This window comes from Prionailurus viverrinus, chromosome C2 (genome assembly GCF_022837055.1).
Source record: "Prionailurus viverrinus isolate Anna chromosome C2, UM_Priviv_1.0, whole genome shotgun sequence".
NCBI classification, from domain to species: domain Eukaryota; kingdom Metazoa; phylum Chordata; class Mammalia; order Carnivora; family Felidae; genus Prionailurus; species Prionailurus viverrinus.
In genome coordinates this window covers 24,824,079-24,837,136 of record NC_062569.1, presented here as the reverse complement: position 1 = coordinate 24,837,136, position 13,058 = coordinate 24,824,079, and the positions used below count along the sequence as shown (strand labels likewise).

The 13,058-nt window shown below is 44.2% G+C and overlaps 2 protein-coding genes across 4 annotated transcripts in view; both read left to right on the top strand.

Moving 5' to 3' along the window:
- The first annotated feature begins 367 nt into the window (after nt 1-367).
- On the top strand, nt 368-2,254 carry LOC125174420 (translation initiation factor IF-2-like). The gene is made up of 3 exons (XM_047873986.1): nt 368-404; nt 980-1,865; nt 2,182-2,254. Exons 1-3 carry the CDS (start codon nt 368-370, stop codon nt 2,252-2,254), a joined length of 996 nt encoding a protein of 331 aa, XP_047729942.1.
- A 123-nt stretch (nt 2,255-2,377) lies between these two features.
- Nucleotides 2,378-13,058, top strand: part of PLCL2 (phospholipase C like 2) — a 191,772-nt gene continuing 181,091 nt past the window's right edge. For all 3 annotated transcript variants that reach the window (XM_047875043.1, XM_047875044.1, XM_047875045.1), the window contains exon 1: nt 2,378-2,777. In XM_047875043.1, coding sequence (XP_047730999.1) covers nt 2,427-2,777 — 351 coding nt within the window. In that variant the 5' untranslated portion in view covers nt 2,378-2,426. The remainder of the gene's footprint in view (nt 2,778-13,058) is intronic.

Genomic DNA, 13,058 nt, shown 5'->3' with positions numbered 1-13,058 from the left:
CAACATATCAAAATTAGAGAACATGAAGAATAAAGGCCCAGCATTTTTCCTTTCCTCCCCCTCAGCCATACTGGCTGGCTACTTTGACTATAAATTCAAAATAAGGCAGATTAAGAATCTGATCTACATCATTTGAATATATTTTCTTGCAAAACTATCACGACAGTAAAACAATTGTTTGAACCCAAACTAGGAAAAATAAAGGGATGAGACAATAAAAAATTAAAACATTGTTGTCCCTCGATGTGAAAATATTTCTGTTAGTGTGTAGGCCCAGATTGGCTAGGGATGAATAAAAGCTTTTCTGATGGGTTACAAAAACATGAATCCAGAAGATCAGAAGAATTAAAACGCCCCCAAGAATAACATGAAGGTATTTGAAGCTGCTTCAGAGGCAAGGGCGGGTATGTATACCTATGGAAAGCCCTGTTTCCTCAGAGGCTACTTGGCAGTTAGTTTGCTATAACATCATGCTAATAAAAGCAAAGACTTTAAGTTCGCCGCCCCCCCACCCCCACCCTCGCCCTCGGCCGACTATCCTTCGGGCCCTGCGGGAAGAGCATTCTCTGAAAAGGAAACACTAGTTGCACAAGAGCTGGGGTTCTGGAGAAGCTCTGGAGGCTGAAGCCAGGGAACCTGGGACAGGGAGGTGGGTGGGGCCAGGCTGGGTGGGGCCTCGGGTACCACCCTGAGGAGTTTGAGCCCCATCTTTGCTCGAGGGATGGAGATCCAGGGGAGATATTTGTGCTGGGGAACGGCAAGATCAGGATTTTTAGGCAGGTCACTCTACCTGAAGCATTAGGGAAGGGAAAGAAGGGGCAAGAACCAGAGAGAAGAGGGCCTGGCTGTTCTGATCCAAGTAGGATGCTGCTCCAAAAGATGAGCCTGACCTAAGGCGGGGGCCCGCAGCAGGCTGGACCTGGCGGCGGGATCAGGAAGGACACTGGGAGGGAGGCACGACGGTGATAAATCCCTGTAGGGCGACTCCGAGAGCACAGTACAGGCTCTGCCGAGGTCCTTAACTCTTCACCTCTCGCCGCCCCAACCCCGCCCGCGCCCCAGCATCCTTGCAACCAGTTGAATCAATTCACAGTTCAGGAGCCTGGGGAACGGAATTGGTTTCTGTATGTGAAACAGGTCTGCCCCTCTGGGGAAGCCCAGAGGGGAACGTCCGGAGGGCCTTTTCCAGGGCTGGGCGGGAGGGGAACGAGTCCGGCGCGCGGATCGGGGGCTCGAGGGAGGTGCAGAGGCCGAGCCCCCGAGCCCCCCGACCTTCTCTCCCGGCCCCCAGACCTCCGCGGTCGTTGCCCCTCGGGCGCCGGGCGGGTGATTGGCAGTTGCCGCAGCTCTAGGGGGACCCGGGTATCCAGGACCCGTGGCCGCCGCCGGTTGCCGTCCGCTCGCTCGGCGGCGAGGTTTCCGCGGCCCCATGACCTGGCCTGGGCTGGAGCAGTCGCGACGGGCGGCGACCCCCGAGCTGGAGCCCGGGCGGCTCGCGGTGGGTCGGGGGCAGCCGGGGAAGGTCCCGAGGCCTACGGTGGGCAGCGCCGAGCCTGGAGGAGACGGCCGCGGGCGGAGGCGGGGTGGTCTGGACTGCCCCCCTCAGGAGCTGCCCCGGGCCGCACCGCCACCGTCACGGCCCGGCCGCCCCTGCCCGCCGTGCGCTTCCTCTTGGAGCCGCAGGCCTCAGCGGGGACTCTGGGGGGCCGCGGCGGGGCCCGGCACGCGACGGCCTCTGGGGAGTTGGGGTCTGGGGAGACCGGGCTTCATCCCCCGCTCGCCCAGGCCGCGAGACCCTCGGGAGGCGCCTCCGCGAGGCCAGAGAGCAGCGGGCTCCCGCCGCTTCCCCTCTTCCTGAGCCCAAGGTGGGCACCCCGGCCCGGGGCTGGACGCCTGGTTCCCGCGTGATGAGCGCTCCGACCCCTGGCGAAGGGGTGGGGGTGCCCTGAGCCTCAGCGGAGAGCGCCCCGAGCCCTTGAGGCCGCCGCCGCGTTACCTCGGGGTGGGTGCCCCGTGGCCCGGTGGGCGCCCGGCCCGCGCGGGTTATTTTTGGCGCTCGCGGCGGCGCGTGTGCCGGGGCGTGTTTTCCTTCCCCAGGTACTGGGAGCCGGGGCCCCGCCGCCGCCGCCGCCGCCGCCGCCGCCGGAGCTGACTTGTGTCTCTCTCTTCTCTCCCCTGCAGGAATCTTCTGATAATTCTGCCGCCACGACTTGAACCGTGCGCGAGGCGAGCTCGAAACAAACATCACATCTAAATTAAAAAAAAAAAAAAAAAAAAAAAAAAAAAAAAAAAAAGCGGAAGAAGCGGCCGAGGAGGCGGCGGCGGGAGGAGGAGAGGAGGAGGGGCCGCGCGCGGCGGCCCGAGGCGGCGGCGGGGACGCGGGGACGCGGGGACGCGGCTTTGTGCTGGCGGGTCGTGGGGCGCCCATGGCGGAGTGCGGCCGGGGGGGCGCCGCCGGCGGGGCCCTGCCCACCTCCCCGGGCCCGGCCCTCGGCGCCAAGGGCGCCCTGAAAGCTGGAGCCGGAGAAGGCGGCGGCGGCGGCGGCAGCAGCGGCGGCGGCGGAGGAGGTCGCCTCGGCCACGGGCGGGCGCGCTATGACAGCGGCGGGGTTTCCAACGGAGACTGCAGCCTCGGCGTGTCCGGGGACGAAGCCCGAGCCAGCCCTGCCAGGGGACCCCGTGGCGCCGCGCTCGCCCCGACCCCCAGCCCGGCCGCCTGCCCCCTCCCCCGGGAGAGCAAACCCGGCGGCCTGCCCCGCCGGAGCAGCATCATCAAGGTAGGTGAGAGAAGGGCGCACATCGCCCACCCCCAGCCGTCCTCGGGGTCAGTTTCCCAAGAGGAGAGTGGTGGTGGAAGGAGGGGGTTATACGAGGAGTCCCCTGCCTACGGGAACCACTGGTGCATGGGTGCTTGGGGTGCTTGAACAGGGATTGGATGCACACAGCATTTGGAAAGAATGGAGAGGTGATCCTTAATGTGCAGGGGGAGCTGTGCTCAGACATTCCCAGTTGAACTTGGGGCTGTCACCTTTTCCAGGACTGGCCTGGAATTATGGCCTGTACCTGGTTGGGCAGGACATTCTCTTCTGTGGTAGCCTTGACTGGTAACAGACTGCCTGTAACGTGTCTATTGTATGTTAAATACAGTGGTTATGTGAAAACATTTTCTTAAAAATCCCAGGGGGTGAACAAGCTTATTTAATAGGATTCTTCTGATCTGTATCTAGTTGCTTCTTGCAAATGGTTACACTTCGAGGGTGCAAAATCTCTGGTCCCTCACTCACACGGAGAAATGGAGTAGGTTTTCTAAACACAAATGAAGATTTCCGCTTTCTTAGGCTCAAAAGCACTGAGACATTACAGTTCTGCACAATTTAATCTTTTCCTTGCTGCAGTAGGCAGGCCTCCAGTTCTGTGGAAGTTCTTTTGAGCAGTTTGCTTGGTTTTGGTATCTTTTGCATAGTGATACTTAGCAGCAGAAAGTCAGCAATTGTTTTGTGCATTTCAAACTTAAGAAGTAATATTAGGAACTCCTGAGTTTGTGGTGGTTTCATTCTAATACTACATTTTGGTCTGCCGTGTAAAAATATTTCTCGTGACCTGAAGTGAAAAAAAATAGTTGATGAGCTAAGAAGAGCAGAGCCTTAGGCAAGAGTAGCTCATTCTGCTTAAGTTCAGAGCAAATAGGAAAACATTGCTTTCTGAAAATCAAGGGGTTACCAGGACAATGAGCAGCAAAGCACATTGACAGGGCTGCACCCACCCTTCCTGTGGCTGATAACCCATGGGAGAGAGGGCAAAACAGGCCACAGTAAAGAGAATTGGCACTGGTGGTATTTGAAATTTAATTGGACCTGCAGAAATCTTCCTAAGTACTCTGTAGTGTCTGGTGGTGTTATCAGCTTCTGCAGTAATCTAGTGAAATATACCACCTTCCTACCCTCTGTAACAGGCAGTTGTGAAACTGCTTTTCGCTTTGTCATCTGTTTGTACAGTTTATGTCTGGGCAAGGGCACAAGTGAAGGGCTTAAAGATCAAGTGTGTTAACTACCTGCAGTAGGCATTGAGAATTTAAGGAAAGTAACATATTTTTGCTGCATACTTGACTTTTAAAATGTGACTTACATTTTCTTTTGCTGTGTAGCTTCTGTTTCCATGGAAGTTGCTTTCAACTATGCATGATCATCAATCCTATGAACAGAGTTATGTGTCAACTCTGTTTTTATTGGTTGCCAGATATTTGTAGTGATATTGCATTGTGGTTTTAATGAAATTTGAGGTGAAATTCCGGAGAAGATACCAACCTACTTAATTTTAATTCTTCTTATTTAATTTGTTGGAGAGCCTGTTTTTGTACTTTAAAAAGAAAAATCAAGCTTTATTGGTGTCCATAGTGGGATTCACAGTGTAACTTATTTAAAACAGCTATTTTAATTTTATATTCAGAATAGGACGAAGGATGATTTGCCAATATTTCTGATATGTGGAATAGAGAACTTGTCGGTAGATATCATTTCTTCATTGAAGATTCTAGAAGCACATGGGGAAATCATTAATTATTCAGCAATCACTGGTTTTTGAGTTTTGAAACTTTGAAAGATATCTTTGTCATTTTTCTTTTTTCTAATGAAGGCAATTGGTTTCTTATTCAGAGTTGTGTCCCTGGATACATATTGCCAGGAACATATTAGGGATTCAATAGATTGCTTCCTGAATGAATGGAGGAATGATAAGAAAGTACATGTTTTCTCTAAGTTCTGTTAATTTCTGAAATTGGTGGTTTGGTGTTTACTAGTCTCATATCTTGTTCATTTACTTACACCTCCTAAGATGACTTGATTTACTCCTTTTTCTTTCCTCTTTGTCAATGTGCATTTTCTTAAACACACTTTGAAACTATGGAAATAGTGTTGAAAATTGATCAAGCCTGGGTTATAGGAAAGCGGTATGCTATATTTAAGTCGGTAACTACTTGGTATATTTCCCCTTGAATTGGTGCCTTAAAGGATCAAGATTTTAGAAACTTAGTGTGGTATTTTCTGCAGACATAACAGTATCAAGACAATATTCTAATATTGTCTAATATTCTTTAACATCAAATTTCACAAATATTTGCAATGAATAGTGCACAGACATTTTTGTCATATGAATGGCAGAAATTATTTCACCTTTGTTAAAAAACAGTAGAAAAACTTAGTAGAAGCTCATGTCAAAAAGCAATAGCGATACCTCTTCATTAGTTTCCTTATGTTCTTTTTGAATATAAGGGATGAGTTCAGTCAGGTGATGAAAAGATTGGGGCGGGAGTAGATGGGTAAGCAAGGTGATAATCGGGGACTTGAGGTCATGGCAGGGAGTTGCTGGCTGAGGCACAGAGGCCAGTATTTATGGGGTTGCTTTAGTTGAAACATTGGGCTTGTGAGCTATACCTTTTTCCTAGCTTTCATCTTCATTACCCTCTTGACATTCCTCATGTATGGGGATCCCCAAGTCAGAGGGGGAAATGACAGCCTGGATGTGATAAGCAGTGGGCACAGAAAGGGTATTATTGCTGAGATGCAGGACATATGCAGAGATACACTGTGGGCTGACCAGAATTATATTTCTCATTTAAAATCACTTCTTTGGAACTCCATCTGTTTTGTAAATATGGTGTTGAGTAAAAAATTGTTGTAAAACTACATTTTCTGCCAAAATAGATGCACAGATCTATACTAAAAGCTCCTTGGTTATGGCTACAGTGCTGATGAAGACTCAGAGTGAGCAGCCTTATGGAATCTTTTACAGATACATCGAGAAGAGAAATAATCATGGAACTCATCACCAGACTTCTCTACTTTTCCTTAGTTTAGTGGAAATAATATTACACTTTTTAGATTATTTACAAAGGCCCATTACCAAATTTTTAGGAAGGAGCCATTATGTTTGTCATCTTAAGTAATCTAGTAAACGAAAACATCACTTTCATTTTCTCTTTCCATATTTCATTTCATCACACCATTCAGTACAATCCACGCCTTCTTTTGAAACAGCTAATTTGGTCAGTTGTTTAGGCGACATCTATTTTTTACAAATACCTCAATCCTTTAACTCAAAGACTTGGTCTAAAAATGTGAAGTAGCATTTAGGCCTTAGATTTCTTTTTCATTTTAGCAAGAAATGAAGTTAAAGTGCCCATTAGTTTAGATGGCTTATTTTAATTAAAACCAATTGAATATTATAGTTGGTATATATAATTGAATATTATAATTGAATATTAAAAAGATGATATAATTTGTATAAAGTAAAATTCACTCTTGTTGGCGTCCAGTTCTATGAGATTGACAAAAACACACATTCATCTAACCACTACCACAATAAAAAATTCCATTGCCCTCCAAAAATTCTCCTGGTCCCTTTGTGTCTTCCCCCTTTCCCGTGCCTGGGCTGTGGCAACCACTGATCTTGGGTACGTTTTAATAAGTAGGAAATATAGCCATTGCATGATTTTGGTAGCTAAAAGTAATAATAGCACGTGCTACTTATTAAACACTATGTGCAAACACGTGGAAAATACTTAATATAATTCTGTGACATGGTCCTGCCCCTGCCACGGAGGCTGAAGAAAACCCAGAGTTCAGAGAGGTTAACCACTTGCCTAATGTGCCAGAGCTGGTTTACCCCATTTTGGTATGGCTGCACTCTACTGCTCCCCAGATTACACTGACAGTTTTAAATTTGCTGTATAATTAAGGTAGCACTGGTGGTTTGGAATGCTGGCTTCAATTTTTCCCTCTAAATGTAGGGGATATTGGAGGGAACCAAAAGACTCGATTCCTGCTGGCAGAAGTTGAGGGATAATATAGCCAGACAGCTGTAGCTACCTGTTGTGGCTGCTTGATCAGAGCCTCCACCTTCTTTGGGACAGTGGTTTGATCTTGTCCAAGGTAGCAGCTCATAGTTTTCTTAGTATCATTATGTCATTATCACAGTATCATCGTGTGTAGGGGAAGCCTTTTTCCTGCCTTTATACCAACATGTATATTCCTGTGTCTTTTTTTTTTTTTTTTTAATTTTTTTTTCAACGTTTATTTATTTTTGGGACAGAGAGAGACAGAGCATGAACGGGGCAAGGGCAGAGAGAGAGAAAGAGACACAGAATCGGAAACAGGCTCCAGGCTCTGAGCCATCAGCCCAGAGCCTGAGGTGGGGCTCGAACCCACAGACCGCGAGATCGTGACCTGGCTGAAGTCGGACGCTTAACCGACTGCGCCACCCAGGCGCCCCTATTCCTGTGTCTTGATGCTGAGCACCCCAAGGTGGGGAAGAAGCAGACGTTCGCATTTATTATATATATATATATGTTTAAACAAAATTAAAAAAAATGTACATATGGATATTATATTGGCCTATGGTTTAAATAAACTAGACTTTTGCAGGCAAAAGCTGGGCTGTATTTATCAGTTCTGCAAGGATAACAGGTACTCAATAACCGTTTCTTGAATTGGATCTTAAAAATATCTGCATTTGGCTTTAGATTTTTCGGTTTTTAGATTTTTTTGGGTTTTGTTTGTTTGTTTGTTTCTTTGCTTTGAGTGGAGGGAAGGGAGAGACAACTGCATGCCTAGCAAACTTATGGGCATGTCATAAATGTTAAACAAACAGTAACTGGATCATAAAGTGAGTTTGTCTGAATAGATAGGCAGACTGGATCATTTAAGTCAGAAAAATGTAATGTCCAATCAGCCACTCTGCACTTCACTTTGTACTAATGCATTTTGGGCCACACAGGATAACTGTTGAAAGGCCAGGGCGTGGCTGCTTGTCTCAGCCCACTCAAAGAGCTTTTGTCACAATTCAGAGTTCGCTTTTCAGGAGTAATCAGAGGGTATTAATTTTCATGCCCCCAAAATTACTTGCCCTCTTTCTTGTTTTCCAGCCTCTCCTCCAAACAGTTGTTTGGTCTGTGTTGTTGTCGTTGTTGTTTTCCTTCACCAAATCCAAATAGTCAACTGACAGGAAATTGTTTATTCTGTTTTTTAAATTGCTGATCTTGGTCACTCAAGTCATTTTCTTAGAATGCTGTCTCCCAGAATCTGTTCAGTTCCTTTTATAGTTCTGTGTCTTCTGCAAGGGTGCTAAACTATTCTTTTTTTTTCTTTTTTTAAATACTTAAGTTACCGATTCCTCATTATTCAACAAAACAGGGCAGTGTTATCTACAGCCTAAATGCAGACATAAATGAAGTATGAACATTCATATTTTCTCCCCAGACTTTATTTTATACATAGATATTCAAGAATAGATGCTCTATTTCTTGTTAATACGAAGTTCTGGCTGCCATCTACGAGACCTCTAGATTAGTTTGGTTACCTTTTTTATTTTATATCAATGGGATTCTGTAGTGCAAGGGATATTCAGATTATTTTTACCAGTTTACCAGAAACTGTGTGTTTGCAAGCTGCCTGACCAGCTTTTTTCTACTGATAATTGTGGTGGATCTAGAGGGTTGTGCTGGGCATAAGAGTACTTGGTTGTGGCTCAAACAAATCCAAGCCACCAGGGAAGTTTCAGGAGTACCTATTTTCTTTATGTCAGAATAATTGCATAGCTTTAGAGTGCTCAAAGCATATAATTAATCACACTGAGCTTTCGTGACAATTGTGTGAGTGGTCCAGGCTGCTGGCAGGACACTTGGCAACTGCCTAGTTCCAAGTAGTAGAGAAGGGCAGGTGGCTAGGCACTGCTGGCCAGCAGTTCTTGGTCACTTGGCAGGGGCAGTTAGGTAAACCGTGTTCTAGCTGATATTCTCAGCTGGGCTGCACTCGGGTTCACGTGCTGCACGTCTGGGTTATTCAGGAGGCAGAATAGTGGCGAGAAAAGTAGAGGGTGTGGAGTGAGCTGCTTGGATCGGACTCTGGCTCCCTTGCTTCCTTTCTGTGTGGCCTTGGGCAAGATCTTTAAGTCAACCTCATAGTGTTGGGGTGAAGATGAAATGAGATGATGTGTGTGTGAAATACTCAGAGCAGAGTATGGTGCCTAAGAAGCACTCCATAAACAGTACCTACTATGTTTGTTTTTGTGATTTTTAGTTTCTCTTACTTGGAGTTTATCCTGAGATGAGCAAACTCACTTAGCTCCATTTGAGTTGGAGATTTGCCATGCCCGTTTTGGGAGTCTTGTCTTTTGAAATATGCAGAATGTACCCAGGGAAGTTTCTCAGGCATATTCTAAAGTTGCTTTCAAAAACGATTTGTTTTGGTGCCTTTCTAAGTCAGGTGCCTCAGTACAACTGTGCGCGCACCTCAGTCGCCCCAGCTAAGTGATCAGACGGTACTGAACATCACTTTCATTGAGGCAAGCACCCATACGTCTTGATCTGCCCAGGACAGTCCAGATTTACACCTTTTGTCCTGACAAAATTATTAAGAGTGCCTCCTTTCCCTCTCAGGCCTCCCGGATTGGATGATAAATAATGTGGTCACCCTATGGATCTGCTACTGATCACAAGGCCCCTGTGACTGCTCTCCATGACCAACTTAGCCTTTAGATTTACACCTCTCTTTTCTCAGCCTGTGTGCCTCCCTCCTCTCTGTCATCTTCAAGGTCTTCCTCAGATAATCACTTCTTGCAATGAATTGTTCCTTTCTCTGCCTTCCAGCCACCACTCTGTATCTCTATACAGCCCTGTTTCTTTCTGCCTCTCAGGTAACTTGATCTTACCAAGAGGTTGTGAAGACACCTAGTTTAATGTCTTGTGGGAAGCATGTTTTTAAGCATATACTTGTTGAATAAATGTGTGAGTGGATGAATAAATAGACATGGATGATGTAACTTACCTTAGGGGTTCAAAGAAGATATTATTTAGACTTCAACTGTTTTTTCTTTAAATTTTTTTTTTTTTCAACGTTTATTTATTTTTGGGACAGAGAGAGACAGAGCATGAACGGGGGAGGGGCAGAGAGAGGGAGACACAGAATCGGAAACAGGCTCCAGGCTCTGAGCCATCAGCCCAGAGCCCGACGCGGGGCTCGAACTCCCGGACCGCGAGATCGTGACCTGGCTGAAGTCGGATGCTTAACCGACTGCGCCACCCAGGCGCCCCATGTTTTTTCTTAATTGAGGTAACATTGGTATAAACCTTACATTAGTGCCACGTGTACATCATAATAGTTTGATGTCTGCATGCACTACAAAGTGATCATCACAATAAGTCTCATTGCCAGTCACCGCTATACAGTGGGTCCCCTTCACCCGTGTCGCCCCCTCCCCCTAAGCCTGTTCCCTTCTTTTTTTTTTTTTTAATAATTTTTTCATGTTTATTTATTTTTGAGAGAGAGAGAAAGACAGAGCGTGAGCAGGGGAGGGGCAGAGAGAGAGGGAGACACAGAATCCGAAGCAGGCTCCAGGATCCGAGCTGTCAGCACAGTGCCCGATGTGGGGCTTGAACTCAAGAGCTGTGAGATCATGACCTGAGCCGAAGCTGGATGCTTAACCGACTGAGCCACCCAGGTGCCCCAAGCCTGTTCCCTTCTGATAGCCACCAGTCTGTTCTCCATATCTGGAAGCTTTGTTTTGTAATGTTTGTTCTTTTGCTCTTTGAATTCCACATATAAGTGAAATTCTCTAGTAGTCATTTGTCTTTCTCTGTCTGACTTATTTCATTTAATAATAAATAATAAATAAATGATTTATATAAATTTATTATATATATTATTTATTATATATTTATATATAAATTTATATATAAATATATACATAAATAAATATATAAGTTTATATATATTATATATTTATATATTATATATAAGTTATTTATATATAAATAAATAAATAATAAATAAATAAATAAATAATAAATAAGCATAATTCAAGGTCAGTTCATGTTGTCACAAATGGCAAGATTTCATTCTTTTTATGGATGCATAGAGTTCCATTGTATAAACAGCATCTTCTTTATCCATTCATCCATCAGTGGACATCTAGTTGTTTCCAGATCTTGGCTATTCTAAGTGATGCTGCATTGAACATAAGAGTACATATATCTTTTCAACTTAGTGTTTTTATTTTCTTTGGATAAATGCCCAGAAGTAGGATTACTGAATCATATGGTAGTTCTGTTTTTAATTTTTTTTGAGGAACCTCCATATTCTTTTCCATAAGGCTGCACCAATTTATATTCCCACCAACAGTGTACAAGGGTTCCCTTTTCTCCACGTCCTCTACAGCACCTGTTATTTCATATTTTTGATGATAGCCATTCTAACAGGTATGAGGTCCTGTCTCATTGTGGTTTTGATTTACATTTTCCTGATAACTAGTGATATTGAACATCTTTTCATGTGTCTGTTGGCCATCTGTATGTCTTCTTTGGAAAAATGTCTATTTAATCCTCTGCCCATTTTTTATTTGGACTGTTTTGTTGTTGGTGTTTTTTCCTATTGATTATATAAGGGTTTTTAAAAATGTATTTAAGATATTAACCCCTGGGGCGCCTGGGTGGCTCAGTCGGTTGAGCATCTGACTTCGGCTCATGTCATGGTCTTGCGGTCCGTGAGTTCGAGCTCCGCGTCAGGCTCTGTGCTGACAGCTTGGAACCTGGAGCCTGCTTCAGATTCTGTTTCCCTCTCTCTGCCCCTCCGCCACTCATTCTCTATCTCTCTCTGTCTCTCAAAAATAAAAACTAAATGTTAAAAAATATTAAAAAAAAGATATTAACACCTTATCAGATCTATCATTTGGAAATATTTTCTACTATTCACTAGGTTGCCTTTTCATTTTGTTGATACTTTCCTTCACTGTGTACAAGCATTTGAGTTTGATGTAGTCCCATTTGTTTATTTTTGTTTTTGTTGCCTTTGCTTTTGGAGTCAGATAAAAAAATTAACACCAATACCAGTGTCACAGAGCATATTGCCTATGTTTTCTTCTAGGAGTTTTATGCTTTCAGGTCTTAATTGAAGTCTTTAGTCCATTTTGGGTGTAATTTTTGTGTATGGTATAAGATAGTGGCCTAGTTTCATTCTTCTGCATGTGGCTGTCCACTTTTCCCAACACCATTTATTGAAAAGACTGTCCTTTCCCCGTTGTATATTCTTGACTCCTTTTACATGTACTAATTGACCATATAAGTGTGGCTTTATTTCTGGGCTCTCTATTCTGTTCTTTTGATCTGTGTGTTTGTTTTTGTGCCAGTACCATACTCTTTTCATTATTATAGCTTTATAGTATAGTTTGAAATCAGGGAGTGTGATACCTCTAGCTTTGTTCTTTCTCAAGTTTGCCTTGGCCATTTGGGGTCTCTTGTGGTTTCATACAGATTTTAGAATTACTTGTTCTAGTTCTGTGAAAAATGCCATTGCAATTTTGATAGTGATAACATTAAATCTGTAGAATGCTTTGGGTAGTATGGACATTTTTGTAAAAATTTTTTAGTTTTTTAAAAATTTTATTTATATTGAGAGAGAGAGCGAGCGAGCATGAATGGGAGAGGGGCAGAGAAAGGGAGAGAGAGAGAGAGAGAGAGAGAGAGAGAGAATCGCAAGCAGGCTCCTTGCTGTCAGTGCAGAGCCCAATGTGGAGCTCAGTCTCACAAACCGTGATTTCATGACCTCAGCAGAAATCAAGAGTCTGACGCTTAACTGACTGAGCTGCCCAGGCACCCCGGGTAGTATAGACATTTTAATAATATTAATTCTTCCAATCCATGAGCATAGAATATTTTTCCATTTATTTGTGTCTTTCAATTTCTTTCTTCAGTGTCTTATAGTTTTCAGTGTACAGTATTTTCACTTTCTTGGTTAAGTTTATTTTTAGGTGTTTTATTCTTTTTGATGCAATTGTAAATGGGATTTTTAAAAAAAATATCTTTTCTGGTACTTCATTATTAGTATATAGAAATTTAATAGATTTATGTATATTGATTTTGTATCCTGCAACTTTACTGAATTCATTTATTCTTTTCTGGTACTTCATTATTAGTATATAGAAATTTAATGGATTTCTGTATATTGATTTTGTATCCTGCAACTTTACTGAATTCATTTATTCTAACAATTTTTCAGTGAAGTCTTCATGTC